Source organism: Oncorhynchus kisutch, linkage group LG9 (genome assembly GCF_002021735.2).
Source record: "Oncorhynchus kisutch isolate 150728-3 linkage group LG9, Okis_V2, whole genome shotgun sequence".
Lineage (NCBI taxonomy): Eukaryota > Metazoa > Chordata > Actinopteri > Salmoniformes > Salmonidae > Oncorhynchus > Oncorhynchus kisutch.
Genome location: NC_034182.2, coordinates 24,932,096 through 24,948,039, shown reverse-complemented (window position 1 = coordinate 24,948,039; position 15,944 = coordinate 24,932,096). Strand labels below are relative to the sequence as shown.

The window sequence follows — 15,944 nt, the reverse complement described above, 5'->3', positions numbered from 1 at the left end:
TGTGACCATGTGCACAATCATCCTAAAACCTCCTAAGAAATTTGGTGGTGTTTTTTGTCTTCCAGTAATGTTATACTATGCTATTACTACAGTATATTTGGGTATGTTATGTAGAATACTATCATTATGTGATCTTGCCGCCATCCCTAAATCAGGGATGCCAACTTGGATAGGGGTGGGGGCCACAAATCTGTAGTCTTCATGAGGGCCCTCAGTGGCTTGCGGGTCTGAGTGCCCACATCCATACCAGCACATGCAGTCAAAGCCGTCCCTAGCCTTTTAGGCTTTGACCTAACTTTATTAAAACAAGCACCATTCGCCAGAGTAACATGTTCTCAGGAGGTGACCCAGCCATTGCCAGACAGTATGGAGAGCAGCAGTGGGGATGCCCATGTGGAGAGGTCTATCACTTTCAACAGCAGTCTTACCACCACCAAAATCTAATGAGTGAGTCTCACCAAGGTCCCATGTGCAAGTGTGAGAGGGTTATCGGTATGCCGTATATAGAGGAATTCTGTGAGCTTGTCTAGGCAATATCTTAAATGTATTGAATTCAGTTTGGATCCCGACTATTGTGCTGCCATGCTATGTTGTCGTCATAGGTCTCTCTTTATGTGGTGTTCCTGGTGTCTCTCTTGCATTGTGTTTTGTCCTATATTTTTATTTAATTTTTAATCATAGCCCCCGTCCCGACAAGAGACTTTGTGCCTTGTGGTAGGCCATCATTGTAAATAAGAATTTGTTCTTAACTAACCTTCCTAGATAAAGGTGAAACAAAATACAAATATTGTGTCTTACACTGGCTAGATTTCGGTTAACTTGTAAGGCAGGACTTTGTCTCCCCCTGCTGGTTAAATTACCCACCTATCACAATGTTGTCCCATTGAACTTCCATCTTTTCATGTCCCTTAATCACATTTCATTGACCTCCATCATTGTACAATAAATAACGTAAATATTCAGTTGATTGAATGTAAATACTGATGTTTCTGTCCAGATATTTTGAAATGGTTCATTTACAAACAGGTCTGAGGAATACATTGCCATTTTCTTGACAGTATGCCAATATATCAAACAGTACAGTTTATTTATGTACTGTATTTTGTATACTATATTATGTGGATATTTCTGTCATGTTAAGATGTACTCTTAAAATGAACAATAAACAATGTACTAACAATAAACAATGCTCTCTGAGTCAAGAATACTTTCTGAATCAAAATACAACATAACTTTAAAAAAAATAAGCCTACGCAACATAAACCAATTAAACAGTTGTGTAGCAATGAGGTTTGTGCAGTAGGCTATAGGCCCAATACATTATCACTGCCTATTGGCAATGCTTGCATTGCCCTGCTAATGTTGTTCTTCTCAGACCATCTTGAAATCATATTTAAACATGTTAGGTGTATGATCACACTGGTAATAGATCATTTATTGTATTACTTGTGAGGCACAGCTGAGTGAGCATAATAACAACATTTTGTTTATACTGGACCGATGGCCTGCATCTGATGGTCAGTCTGAGGGGAGAGAAGGAGCAGCGGTGAGGCTGCCTCTCACCGTCCCTCCGCTCTACCTTCCCTCCACTGGGGAAAGGGGACAGTTTTCCAGCTGATGTCAAAACCTATTTCTGCCTCATGCACAAATTCATGTTGTTAACCTTATGACCAGAGAAAGTGAAACAGTCCTTCACATTAGAAAAGACAAGCCACTAGTAATAACAGACGCAAGCTTATCAGGAACACTTCGCCATCTATACTCCTTCATTGCAGCTGCAGTGATGGTTGCAGCGTGAGTGGAAGTAGGGAGAACATGCATTTTATGGCTTAACATGTTGACCGTGCTGAATAACAACTTAAACGTGAACTTACTCATAAAAACATCCGTTCTTTGCTGTATTCGTTGAGTCTCTTTGTAGTCAGGGTTTTAAACTCTCACAGTATACATTTTTGCTGTGCATTCCGGGCTTATTTTTAGTCTCTGGCTCGAGGAAACTGTGCAGATAGGTGATCTGAGCTAAAGTGTTGTAGTCTTATAGGTGCACTTGATTTGCTCTCTGGGCCTGCAGGGTAGGCCGGGTTCTACATTCAGACACATGAAATGGTTAAAAATGGGAATACTTTGCCTTCCTTTTGCTGGGACTGCTGAATAAAGTGCACCTACCGCCAACTGTATGAAATAAATCCAATTAAATAAGAAACGCTAGGCTTCATCACAAAGTTTCTAAACCCAGAAGTCAATGAAAGAGAAGTCAATGAAAGAAGTGAAAAATTCAACTTTAGCTGTTAATTTTCTAGATTCGAGACAATGTCTTAAGTTGTTGAACATGCTATTACTCCAACCTCGTCAAAGTAACAAACTGGGACGTTTTAATTTTCGTTTAAAAAAAGATATATATCAAATGAGTGACTTTGATTTGACAGCTTGCACATCTTGCGCTGTTCGATGCGAGACGACCGTTAGACCCGATGGCGTGTTTCTGCGCTTTATCGTTGTTTTATTTGACCTAAATGCTTGGCGATCTAGGAATGCCTTGGAGCTGGACCGGTCGATGGTAACCATTGCTCTAAAACAAACGGTGAAACAACTCATATGGAATGCTCTTTATTGGTCAGAACCAGGGGCGCAACTTTCACTGGGGCGGGACATGTCATTCTGAAATTGTATTTTCAGTTTTATTATTGGAATGTGATACAAAACAAGGCAACCGTGTGCTTTATGACCATGCGGACGACCCCGAGCGGTCGGGTAGGCTGTTTGGAATGTTTATCTGACTGAAACAACAACAAATGTGGCTTAAAAACGGCATGACATGTTTGACTAATACCAAAATATATGAAAAGGAATCATCCTGGAAAACACTATGAAGTAAAGTAAATATACAGACATAATGAAAACTAGTCAGTTGCACACCTTAAAATAATAATGCATAGACAACATTCTAGCAAAGTAACTGAATATCCAGTAAAGTAATAATGTGAATACTGATTGAATGGAGATTCTATCTAGTCTAAATTAAAAGTAAATCGAGGTAACAATCAAAGCTGTCCTGCCTTCCTTAGCAACAAAACATACTGTAGCGAATTCAGGAGGGAGCCCTGACAAGGACTCGAACCATGTCCAGTGACTGTCAAGCCAACACCTTAACCATTAAGCTAAGAAGTGCAAACCTCTTGACGAAGTCGCTAGGTGTTGTGTTAAAGGTCGCTACAATACTTTGAATTAGGGTTGCAAAATCCCGGTTCCTTTCCCAAAATTCCCAAGTTCTCCAGAAATCCTGGTTGGGGGTTTGCTGGATTTCTTGCTTTTTCTGCCATATTCTGGGAATTTTCCAAGTTCCACTCAGGACTTCTGGAAAACCTGGGAATTTGGGGAAAGTTACAGGAATTTTGCAACTCTATATTTTGTATTCCACAACAGTTTCCCGTCAACCTGCGGTGTGTCATTTGACTGACCGGGTTGCTGCTGTAGCTGTACAGCACACTATTTCCTCCTCGCCTTAATATTTGGTCCGCATGAGAATAGCAGAAAAACTAACTTTCTATGGGGAAAACGACTGGAATACTACATCATTGCAAATCTTTAAGTGCAATATATATTTAAGTTATTTTGAAAAGGATAAAATAATCTAAAATATTTTAAATCGGCAGTATTGGTCATTATTATGAACATCTGAATCTCTTCACTGTATGTATGTCCACTTGACTCAGAATTTGTTGACTATCTAAAATAATAAAAGCAGAGGTTTTTAACGCTTGCAATCTCAATATAGTACATACTTCATACAGTGAAATACTGTATATTCATTTATGGCATATGGTTTTCAAACAGCATGGCGATGAGATGTCTTGAAAAACAGGGATGTGCATAGAAGTGTTAGGAAAATGGGGGATTGAGAGGTAAAAGAGAGAGAGAGAGCGCAAGATCATGTGAAATGATAGGACATGGTAGATAATATTGAACATAGAGAGAAGCCTGTACTCACCGCCCCCAGAGCGGAATGGGAATGATTGAGCAAGATGACAAAAGAAAAACCTGGAAATACGTCCTGAAGTGCCCTCAGTTCACTTATTACCAAGAAATGTACATTTATGGCAGTTTAGTATAAGTCAAATTAAGTTGAATTATGAACTGGGTGGATTCGAGCCCTGAATGCTGATTGGTATGACAAAATGTTTATTTTTACTGCTCTAATTATGTTGGTAATCAGTTTATAATACCAATAAGGCACCTCGAGGGTTTGTGGTATATGGCCAATATACCACGGCTAAGGGATGTATACAGGCACTCCGCGTTGCGTCGTGTGTAAGAACAGCCCTTGGCCATGGTATATTGGCCATATACCACACCCCCTAATGCCTTTTGCTTAAATATGACTCTTAGATAAGGGATTGTTTGATAATATTATCTAAAAAGGTTTTGGTTTTGGCAACCAAACATTTATACTAGGTTTAAGTTTCTCAAATGACTGATTCTTACTATCAACGGTATGGTGTGTGTATATGTGAACCAGCCTGGGCCTCGCCTAGTTATCATTCCCAAAGACGGTGTTGAGCTGCTGGGTGACCCTGATGAAGGTGGTCCTGCGGCTGAGCTCCTTGAGCTTCCCTGCACCCACGTAGGTACAGGTGGAGCGTACCCCACCCAGGACATCCCGTATGGTCACGTCCACGGGACCCTTGTAGACTACCTCTACCGTCTTCCCTTCAGATGCCCTGGGGGAAGAAGAGGGAACGGTTTCGCGATCTCTTACGCTTCCCCATATTAGAGTCCTGTCGAGGGGGTGTACTTGTACATCAAGCTGCCTCATGCTACAGAAACAGGAGATAGGTTCCTGGCATGCCCCTGTGGGCCGTTCTGACTCAGACAAGGCTTACTTGTCCAATACTGACTTACTACTTATTCTTTCCCTAAAGTGTGCTACAAAGTTAAAAACTGCTAATTTCCTGCTTTGCTGCCAGTAGCATCTCTGACCTGTACTCGGCCACACCCCCGGCGTGTCTCTTCATGGCCGTGTCGGAGCTCATGCCGTAGAACAGCTTGTACTTCTTCCCGTTCTTCTCGATGACCTCTCCCCCGCTCTCTGAGTGGCCGGCCAGCATCCCGCCCAGCATCACAAAGTCCGCCCCGGCACCTGTGAGTCACACACAACCACAGCACACAGCCAATCAAAATGCAGAGCAAATCCAGCCGGGGTCAGACACATAGTACTCTGTTGTAGACTCTCTGTCCATGGTTGAAGGCTGATTAAAGTAGGTACTGTGTGCTTTGTGAGCTGAAAAATCGAATTTGACCGTTACAAAACTCACCAAAAGCCTTGGAAACGTCACCAGGGCAAGTGCATCCACCATCCTTTATGAGAGAAACGGAAATAGGGAATAATAAGATCGTGCACATTTTCAGACAAAGTCTCTGCCTACGGAACAATCTTTGTATGTACAGGGACACGCCTTGTTTGTAAATAAGAATATAATGTTTTAGACACTTGCACATTAATGTGGATGCTACAGTGATTACAGATAGTCCTGAATGAATTGTGAATAATGACTGAGTCATAGCGTCCACATTCATTGTAGATGTGTTTAGAAACATATTCTATTCTTATTTACAATAAAAGTGACTGCAAAATGACACTATACATTATTTACCATTCATTTGTATTGGGCACAAATATAATCGAAAACACAAACAAAACAAACAGCAAATGCATCCAACAAGTTTGTAGAGTCACAATCTCGATGTATTCTGCTTGGAATATGAGACAGAATACAAAACGTTTGACTACACTATAAGTGAAATTGTCCCAAAATGAAGGGACTATGTTTTAAAAAATGCTGTAATTTCTACACAGTTCACCAGACATGGATGGAAATACCCTCAAATTAAAGCAGACTGTCTGCACTTTAACCCCATAGTCATTGTATAATTTAGAATCCAAAGTGCTGGAGTACAAATCAACACAAAAAAACGTGTCACTGTCCCAATACTTTGAATGTACAGTTCATTCAGAAAGTATTCAGACCCCTTGACCTTTTCCACATTTTGTTACGTTACAGCCTTATTCTAAAATGGATTTGTTAAAAATCCTCATCAATCTACACACAATAGCCCATAAGCAAAAACAGGTCTTTAGATTTTATTTTTAGAAATGTATATGTTCCAAAAACAAATTGAAATATCACCTTTATATAAGTATTCAGACCCTTTACTCAGTACTTTGTTAAAGCACCTTTGGCAGCGATTACAGCCTCGAGTCTTCTTGGGTATGACGTTACAAACTTGGCAAACCTGTATTTGGGAAGTTTATCCCATTCTTTTCTGCAGATCCTCTCAAGATCTGTCAGGTTGGATGGGGAGCGTCGCTGCACAGCTATTTTCAGGTCTCTCCAGAGATGTTCGATCGGGTTCAAGTCCGGGCTCTGACTGGACCACTCAAGGACATTTAGAGACTTGTCCCGAAGCCACTCTTGCGTTGACAACAACCCTAAGCACACATCCAAGACCTGTTAGAAGGTGAACCTTTGCCCCAGTCTGAGGTCCTGAGTGCTCTGGAGCAGGTTTTCATCAAGGATCTCTGTTCTTTGCTCTGTTCATCTTTCCCTCGATCCTGACTAGTATCTCAGTCCCTGCCCCTGAAAATCATCCCCACAATATGATGCTGCCACCACCATGCTTCACCATAGGGATGGTGCCAGGTTTCCTCAAAACGTGACGCTTGGCATTCAGGCCAACGAGTTCAATCTTGGTTTCATCAGAACAGAGAATCCTGTTTCTCATAGTCAGAGTCCTTTAGGTGCCTTTTGGCAAACTCCAAGCGGGCTGTCATGTGCCTTTTACTGACAAGTGGCTTTTGTCTGGCCACTCTACCATAAAGGCCTGATTGGTGGAGTGCTGCAGAGATGGTTGTCCTTCTGGAAGGTTCTCCCATTTCCACAGAGGAACTCTAGAGCTCTGCTCAGTTTGGCCGGGCGGCCAGCTCTAGGAAGAGTTTTGGTGGTTCCAAACTTCTTCCATTTAAGAATGATGAAAGCCACTGTGTTCTTGGGGATCTTCAATGATGCAGACATTTTTTGGTAACCTTCCCCAGATCTGTGCCTCGACACAATCCTGTCTCGGACCTCTGCGGACAACTCCTTCGACCTCATGACATGGTTTTTGCTCTGACATGCACTGTCAACTGTGGGATCTTCTATAGACAGGTGTGTGCCTTTCCAAATCATGTCCAATCAACTTAATTTACCCCACGTGGACTCCAATGAAGTTGTAGAAACATCTCAAATATGATCAAAGTAAACAGGACGTACCTAAACTCAATTTCGAGTCTCACAGCAAAGGGTTCTGAATAATTATATGAATAAGGTATTTCTGTTTTTGATCTTCTATAAATGAGCAAAAATTTCTAAAAACCTGTTTTCGCTTCGTCATTATGGGGTATTGTGTGTAGATTGATGAGATTATACTTTTAAAAAAAATCTATTTTAGAATAAGGCTGTAATGTAACAAAACGTGGAAAAAGTGAAGGGGTCTGAATACTTTCCAAATGCACTGTATGTGTGTATAATGATGTTCAGGGTGTATAAACGTTTTATAAAGACTGTTGAGCCAAAAGGATGTGAGTGTATAACTATAGGTGTAATATAATAATGGAGGCTTACAGAGATGATGTGTCCGCCCAGGCCGTGGGCAGCATCTGCACACTCTATCACAGCGCTCAGCTGGGGATAACCCACCCCTGTTTTCTTACGGGTGGTGCACACAGAGCCTACAGACAGACATACATACAGACAGAAAGTTAGGTGTTTATCAGTATGATCACACGAAGGTTTCAATTCAATACGACGATCCAGAAAAAACAGCCATGTGATAGTCCCCAGTTTATGACATCACCTGGGCCGATGCCCACTTTGATGATGTCAGCGCCAGCGAGGATCAGCTCCTCCACCATCTCCCCGGTAACCACATTCCCCGCCTGTGGCAAAGACAACACAATCACTTTAAATGGTGCACTACTATATAGTGCACTACTTTTGACTAGTCCTATATGGCTTCAATTGACACCCTGAGTGCACTACTTCGACAAGAGCCCTCGGGAATAGTGTGATTTGAGACGTATCAACTATCATCAATGTCATCACTGTAAAAACACTCCAAAAGGCCTAACCAGAGTTCGCCCAATGGAAAAGACAGCGTAGAGGAGTCACTGACCATGATGGTGTGTGTCGGGTACTTCTGGCGCACGTCTTTAACAAATTGGACAAAGTGCTCAGAGTAGCCATTGGCCACATCCACACAGATGTACTGGAGCTGAGGCACAGCGGCTGTGATCTCACCCAGCCTGTCAAAGTCCCCTTCGCCTGTCCCTGTGCTGACTGCCATACTCTAAGAGAGAGGGAGTGAGAGAGTCAGAGAGCGAGAGAAAGAGATAGAGAGACCAAATTAACACATCATTCAAAAACAAGAGGAGTCTTGTCATACAGTTATTACAAGGAGTCATACATTGGATTGCAACTGATATTGTTTCAACGTACCGGTACACATTCTGGATTCTTTGTTGCAAACTCCTTCCAGTCATCTACTGAATAGTGCTTGTGAATGGCAGTGAAGAGTGTGAACTGTGTGGGAGAAAGAGAGACAAGACCACTTACTTTACAAACACCTTTAAAGTTATAAAACCTATGTGTACAGAGACATCAGAAAGTATTCAGACCCCTTGACCTTTTCCACATTTTGTTACGTTACAGCGTTATTCAAAAAATGGATGAAAAAATATAAAAATCCACAGATCTACACACAATATCACATAATAACAAGGTGAAAAAAGGTTTTTAGAAATGTTTGCAAATGTATAAAAAAATAAGGAACAGAAATACCTTATTTACACAAGAATTCAGAGCTATAAAACTCGAAATTGAACTCAGGTGCATCCTGTTTCCATTGATCATACTTGAGATGTTTCTACAACTTGAATGGAGTCCACCTGTGGTAAATTCAATTGATTGAACATGATTTGGAAAGGCACACACCTGTCTATAGAAGGTCCCACAATTGACAGTGCAAAAACCAAGCCATGTGGTCGAGGGAATTGTCCGTAGAACTCTGAGACAGGATTGTGTCGAGGCACAGATCTGGGGAAGGGTACCAAAACATTTACGCAGCATTGAAGGTCCCCAAGAACACAGTGGCCTCCATCATTCTTAAATGGAAGAAGCTTGGAACCACCAAGACTCTTCCTAGAGCTGGCCGCCCGGCCAAACTGAGCAGTCGGGGGAAAAGGACCTTGGTCAGGGAGGTGACCAAGAACACGATGGTCACTCTGACAGAGCTCTAGAGTTCCTCTGTGGAAATGGGAGAACCTTCCAGAAGGACAACCATCTCTGCAGCACTCCACCAATCAGGCCTTTATGGTAGAGTTGCCAGGCAGAAGCCACTCCTCAGTAAAAGACACATGACAGCCCGCTTGGAGTTTGCCAAAAGGCACCTTAAAGACTCTCAGACTATGAGAAACAAGATTATCTGGTCTGATGAAACCAAGATTGAACTCTTTGGCCTGAATGCCAAGCGTCACGTCTGGAGGAAACCTGGCACCATCCCTATGGTGAAGCATGGTAGTGGCAGCATCATGCTGCGGTGATGTTTTTCAGTGGCAGGGACTGGGAGACTAGTCAGGATCGAGGAAAATATGAACTGAGCAAGTACAGAGAGATCCTTGATAAAAACCTGCTCCAGAGTGCTCAAGACTTCAGACTGGGGTGAAGGTTCACCTTCCAACATTACAATGACCCTAAGCACACAGCCAAGACAATGCAGGAGTGGCTTCGGGGCAAGTCTCTGAAAGTCCTTGAGTGGCCCAGCCAGAGTCCGGACTTGAACCCGATTGAACACCCTTGGAGAGACCTGAAAATAGCTGTGCAGCGACGCTCCAAGCTGTCAGAGATTGAGAGGATCTGCGGAGAAGAATGGGAGAAACTCCCCAAATACAGGTGTGCCAAGCTTGTAGCATCATACCCAAGAAGACTCAATGGTGTAATCACTGCCAAAGGTGCTTCAACAAAGTACTGAGTAAAGGGTCTGAACACTTATGTAAATGTGATATTTCAGTTTTTTATTTTTAATAAATTAGTAAACATTTCTAAAAACATGTTTTTGCTTTGTTATTATGGGGTATTATGGGGTATTGTGTGTGGATTGAAAATTTAATACATTTTACAACAAGACTGTAACGTAACAAAATGTGGAAGAAAGTGTCTGAATACTTTCCGAAGGCACTGTACTGTATTTGTAGTTTGCTTTCTATGGGAGCCAGGAGGGGATATTTGTGGGAGTAGAGGTTGTTTAGTATTAGAAGGTTGGACTGAGGGAGGAGGTTGATGATTGCTTTTTGCTATCTATACCCAATGATGTATATACACACACTATGTATTTCTCTATGTCTATACCTTGGACAAAGCCAGAGCCATCTCGAAGGTGCCGACAGTGTCCATGTTGGCTGCAACAATGGGGATTCCTCTGTAGCTTCCCTTGGAGTTCCTGAAGGTGTAACTTCTCATCAGGTCCACCTGGAGGAGAAGGACAGACAGACAGGCAGAAAAGCAGGCAGGCAAAAAGACAAAGACAGACATACGTACGGAGGGACAGACAGACGTGTTATAATTAGAGAAAAAGCCTTCATTTTTATTGAAGAGCGATACGCTGTGTTTGTCTGGGACAAAATGGGTATCTGAATACAACAGAACAATACACAAACACTACAAAATAGGACAAAGGAGGTATGCACCTCACTACGGGACTTGAGTGTGCTTCGTTTCGGACGGAGAAGTACATCCTTGAAGTCCAACTTGATGTCATTCTCAATGCGAGGCATTTCTACTGCTGGTTATCTGTAGTATGGACACGTTGTATCTTTTTCTGCTGTCTGCAATGAGATCGACAAAACGGAATAGAACAGGCTGTCACACCAACACAAGGTTGTGTTGGTTACTTTCTAAATGTAATCCGTTACAGTTACTAGTTACCTGTCCTAAATTTGAATCAGTAACGTATTTTCTGGATTACCCAAATCCGTAATTACTTTCAGTTACTTTTGGATTACTTTCCCCTTAAAAGGTATTAGTAGAAGACAAAAATAATCCATCAAATACATCTGGCGTGTGATCATAGCGGTCTCTGACTTGTGGTCAGACTCGTTCAGGCGGAACAAACATCCTAAGTGAATAGAACAATAATCCAATAAATCATCATCTAGTTTTTCAAAAGCATCTGTAATCTGATTACAATATTTTTTGCATGTAATGTAACTGATTAAATTGACTTTTTTTGTTTTTGTAATCAGATTACATCTCAGCTAACATTATGATAACCATATGTTTCTTAGAGCTTGGTGAGTGTACTGTATGGTCGTCCTATGGTTATTTTGCCTTCTCACAACTTTCTGGGAATGGTGCAGGGTAGTTGCTTGGCTTTGGAACATTCTCAGCACATTTAACGAACTTGACAAGAAACATTATTTTCTTGGTATTTCATTACTTTAACAGAACGTTTCCTTAAAGTTAAAACATGGTTACGTTCTAGGAACGTTCTCCAACTGGTTTGACATTGGGTATGTTCTCAAATAGGCTAGTTTAGAGAATGCTAAGAAAAAATATATGTGGGAATTTCCGTACTTCAGCATAACATTTCCTACAGGTTTCCTACAGGTTAAAATAATCAGCGGCGTCAAACTCATTCCATGGAGAGCCATGTGTCTGCAGGTTTTTGTTTTTTCCTTTCAATTAAGACCTAAACTACCAGGTGAGGGGAGTTCCCTACTAATTAGTGACCTTAATTCATCAATCAAGTACAAGGCTGAAGCGAAAACCCGCAGACACTCGGCCCTCCATGGAATGAGTTTGACACGTGGTTTGAATAGACTAAAATGAACAGCTTTGCATGCGTAAAAAAAACATGGAATTCAGTAAAAGTTTTAAGAAAAACAAAAACCTCCAAAAAAACTGTAATTTTTGTTTTCAGAGCGTTAATAAAACCTCCCAGGAAAACTTTCAAGGAACCATAGTAAAACCTTTTCAGAACCTCGCTGCAACCTAAAAATAAACGTTCCCAGAACAGGCTACATTTTCACTTTTCACTGTTCTCAGTGCATTTAAATAAATTAGTAAATCAGTTTTACCAGTCAGGAAACGTATGGACTTGCTCCCAGAAACAATGTCAAACCAAAAACATACGTTCCCACAACTTACATGTAATCAGTTACCACTCCACAACCCTCCCCATACACACGCACTCACTCAAACTTAACGCACAAATGCACACACAATATTTGTATTAATTCATACACAAATGCACATTTTTGCAATTGTATGATTATACAAATTCCAATCAAACATAAGGAAAAACAAGGGAGAATGTGATAAACAATGTGTGCCTTACAAATAGGTCACAGAAAACAGCAGAGTAAGCACATTTTTGCATAAAATCCCATTGAGGGTCTGTTCATTTTAGTGACAGTGGGGCAAGAAAAACAATACACCCTTTAAAATGTTTAAAGTCATTTTATGATCATCACTATCAAATGAACAGAATATCCATAATGGGCCAATTGAGATATCGCTTGTGACTAATGAATTTCAGTTAATTACTATAGAAAGTTTCAAATTACTATAGAAAGTTTCAAAGTGGCACCGTCATAGGATGCCACCTTTCAAACAAGTCAGTTCGTCAAATTTCTGCCCTGCTAAAGCTGCCCCGGTCAACTGTAAGTGCTGTTATTGTGAAGTGGAAACGTCTAGGAACAACAACGGCTCGGCCGCAAAGTGGTTGGCCACATAAGTTCACAGAACGGGACTGCCGAGTGCTGAAGCGCATAGAGCGTAAAAATCATCTATCCTTGGTTGCAACACTCACTACTGTGTTCCAAACTGCCTCTGGAAGCAACGTCAGCACAATAACTGTTAGTTGGGAGCTTCATGAAATGGGTTTCCATGGCCGAGCAGCTAGACACAAGCCTAAGATCACCATGTACAATGCCAAGCGTCGGCTGGGGTGGTGTAAAGCGCGCCATTATTGGACTCTGAAGCAGTGGAAACGCGTTCTCTGGAGTGATGAATCACGCTTCACTATCTGGCAGTCCGATGGACGAATCTGGGGTTTGACGGGTGCCAGGAGAATGCCACCTACATCTACAGTGCTAACTGTAAAGTTTGGTGGAGGAGGAATAATGGTCTGGGGTTGATTTTCATTGTTCGAGCTAGGCCCCTTAGTTCCAGTGAAGGGAAATCTTCAAATCAAATCAAACCACACTGCCAGTTCTCTGACCTCCTCCCTATAGGCTGTCTCATCATTGTCGGAGATCAGCAAACTCGTCAGCAAACTTAATGATGGTGTTGGAGTCGTGTTTGGCCACGCAGTCGTGGGTGAACAAAGAATACAGGAGGGGACTAAGTACACACCCCTGTGGGGCCCTAGTGTTAAGGATTAGCGTGGCAGACGTGTTGTTACCTACTCTTACCACCAGGGGGAGTCCTGTCAGGAAGTCCAGGTTCCAGTTGCAGAGGGAGGTGTTTAGTCCCAGAGTCCTTAGCTTAGTGATGAGCTTCGTGGGCACTTTGGTGTTGAACGCTGAGTTGTAGTCAATGAACAGCATTCTCACATAGGTGTTCCTTTTGTCCAATTGAGAAAGGACAGTGTGGAGTGCGATTGAGATTGCGTCATCTGTGGATTTGTTGGGGCGGTATGGGAATTGAAGTGGGTCTAGGGTGTCTGGGAGGATGCTGTTGATGTGAGCCATGACCAGCCTTTCAAAGCACTTCATGGCTACCGACGTGAGTGCCACGGGGCAGTAATCATTTAGGCAGGTTACCATCACTTCCTTGGGCACAGGGACTACGGTGGTCTGCTTGAAACATGTAGGTATTTCAGACTCGGTCAGGGAGAGGTTGAAAATGTCAGTGAAGACACTTGCCAGTTGGTCCACGCATGTTTTGAGTACACGTCCTGGTAATCCGTCTGGCCCAGCGGCTTTGTGAATGTTGACCTGTTTAAAGGTTTTGTTCACATCGGCTACCGAGAGCGTTATCACACAGTCATCCAGAACAGTTGGTGCTTTTTTTTTTTTTTCAGATTGCACATGCTCGTAAAAATTTGTTTAAACTGATTGATGTTTGCCTGCAGTAAAGTCCCCGGCTAGGAGTGCCGATTCTGGGTGAGCATTTTCTTCTTTGCTTATGGCCTTGTGGAGTTGGTTGAGAGCGGTCTAAGTGCCAGCTTCGCTTTGTGGTGGGAAATAGACGGCTACGAATAATACAGATGAGAACTCTCTTAGTAGATAGTGTGGTCGACAGCTTATCATAAGGTACTCTACCTCAGGCGAGCAATACCTCGAGACTTCTTTAACATTAGACATCATGCACCAGCTGTTATTGACAAAAAGACACACACCCCCACTCCTCGTCTTACCAGAGGTACCGTCTCTGTTCTGCCGGTGCATGGAAAATCCCACCAGCTCTAAATTGGCAGTTTCTTCATTCAGCCACGTCTTGGTGAAACATAAGATGTTACAGTTTTTAATGTCCCTTTGGCAGGATAATCTTAATAGTAGGTCATTCATTTTATTTTCCAACTATTGCACGTTAGCAAGGAGAATGGAAGGCATTGGGAGTTTGCTCGCTCACCTCCGGATTCTCAGAAGGATCTCCAATCTGCGTCCTCTTTTCCGGTGTTTTTTCTTCACCCAAAAGGCGTGGATCTGGGCTTGTTCCAGTGAAAGCAGGATATCCTTCTCGTCGGACTCGTTAAAGGAAAACGTTTCTTCCAGTCCGCGGTGAGTAATGGCTTTTCTGATCTGCAGAAGTTATTTTCGGTCATAAGAAACGGCAGCAGAAATATTATGTACACAATACGTTTTTTTATTTTTTTTATTGCACAATTGGTTGGGAGAATGTAAAACTGTAGCCATGTTCTTTGGCGCCATCTAACGCTACAGCTTACAATGACATTCTAGATGATTCTGTGCTTCCAACTTTGTGGCAACAGTTTGGGGAAGGCCCTTTCCTGTTTCCGCATGACAATGCCCCCGTGCACAAAGCGAGGTCATACAGAAATGGTTTGTTGAGATCGGTGTGGAAGAACTTGAATGGCCTGCACAGAGCCCTGACCTCAACCCCATCAAACACCTTTGGGATGAATTGGAATGCCAACTGCAAGCCAGGCCTAATCGCCCAACCTCACTAATGCTCTTGTGGCTGAATGGAAGCATGTCTCTGCAGCAGTGTTCCAACATCTGGTGGAAAGACTTCCCAGAAGAGTGGAGGCTGTTATAGCAGCAATGGGGGGACCAACTCCATATTAATGCCCATGATTTTGGAATGAGATTTTCGATGAGCAGGTGTCGACATGTAACTTAGCTACTCGAAAAAAATCTAGTCAATACAGGCTATCCTGCTGTCATTTCGATGGTCCTGTCAAAATTCAAGGTTAGCTAATATTGAATCAAAACCGCCAAATTAGGTTAAATTCCCTATATCTGTACGGTTAGATGTAATTATATATGTAACCATATTCTTCTCTACGAAATGAGGCATAAACTTCTTACCGTTATGAAATGTGTGAGAAAGATATCTTATTTCACCAGCACTGTTTCCGCTACAAATGCGAGGCATGAATGTTTAAGAGGACGGGTCTTTACTGTAAAGCCATTATTGTAGTTCTATTATTCGGCTATCTGTGACATTATTGGTGCAGTGGAGGTTGAGAAAAGACTACAAATAAAGACTAATTTACGAAATTCCTAAGACTAATTTACGTACGTTTTTAAAAAGGTCTACGAAAATGTATTTTTTTTAACAGTAGTTATGGGGCTACCTGTAGGGATTTTTCGAACAGTAACTAAACTATTTAAATAAACATATTTAATCTAATACAACTTTTTGACGGAGAAAACGTAACACCGT

At 42.0% G+C, this 15,944-nt stretch overlaps 1 protein-coding gene across 3 annotated transcripts; it reads right to left on the bottom strand.

Annotated features, from left to right (window-relative positions):
- Positions 1-2,591: 2,591 nt before the first annotated feature.
- On the bottom strand, positions 2,592-15,680 carry LOC109896440 (GMP reductase 2). Of its 3 annotated transcripts, XM_020490693.2 has the most exons (12): positions 15,587-15,671; positions 14,667-14,836; positions 14,452-14,530; positions 10,778-10,915; positions 10,440-10,559; positions 8,532-8,615; positions 8,209-8,382; positions 7,891-7,972; positions 7,659-7,765; positions 5,313-5,355; positions 4,978-5,137; positions 2,592-4,718 (listed from the first exon to the last, which is right to left on the bottom strand). In XM_020490693.2, exons 4-12 carry the CDS (start codon positions 10,862-10,864, stop codon positions 4,529-4,531), a joined length of 1,047 nt encoding a protein of 348 aa, XP_020346282.1. In that variant the 5' UTR covers positions 10,865-10,915; positions 14,452-14,530; positions 14,667-14,836; positions 15,587-15,671; the 3' UTR covers positions 2,592-4,528. The 3 variants fall into 3 exon arrangements, with proteins under 3 accessions (XP_020346282.1, XP_020346281.1, XP_031688083.1); XM_020490692.2 differs by lacking the exons at positions 14,452-14,530; positions 14,667-14,836 and having other exon boundaries at positions 15,587-15,680; XM_031832223.1 differs by lacking the exons at positions 10,778-10,915; positions 14,452-14,530; positions 14,667-14,836 and having other exon boundaries at positions 15,587-15,628.
- Positions 15,681-15,944: the final 264 nt, after the last annotated feature.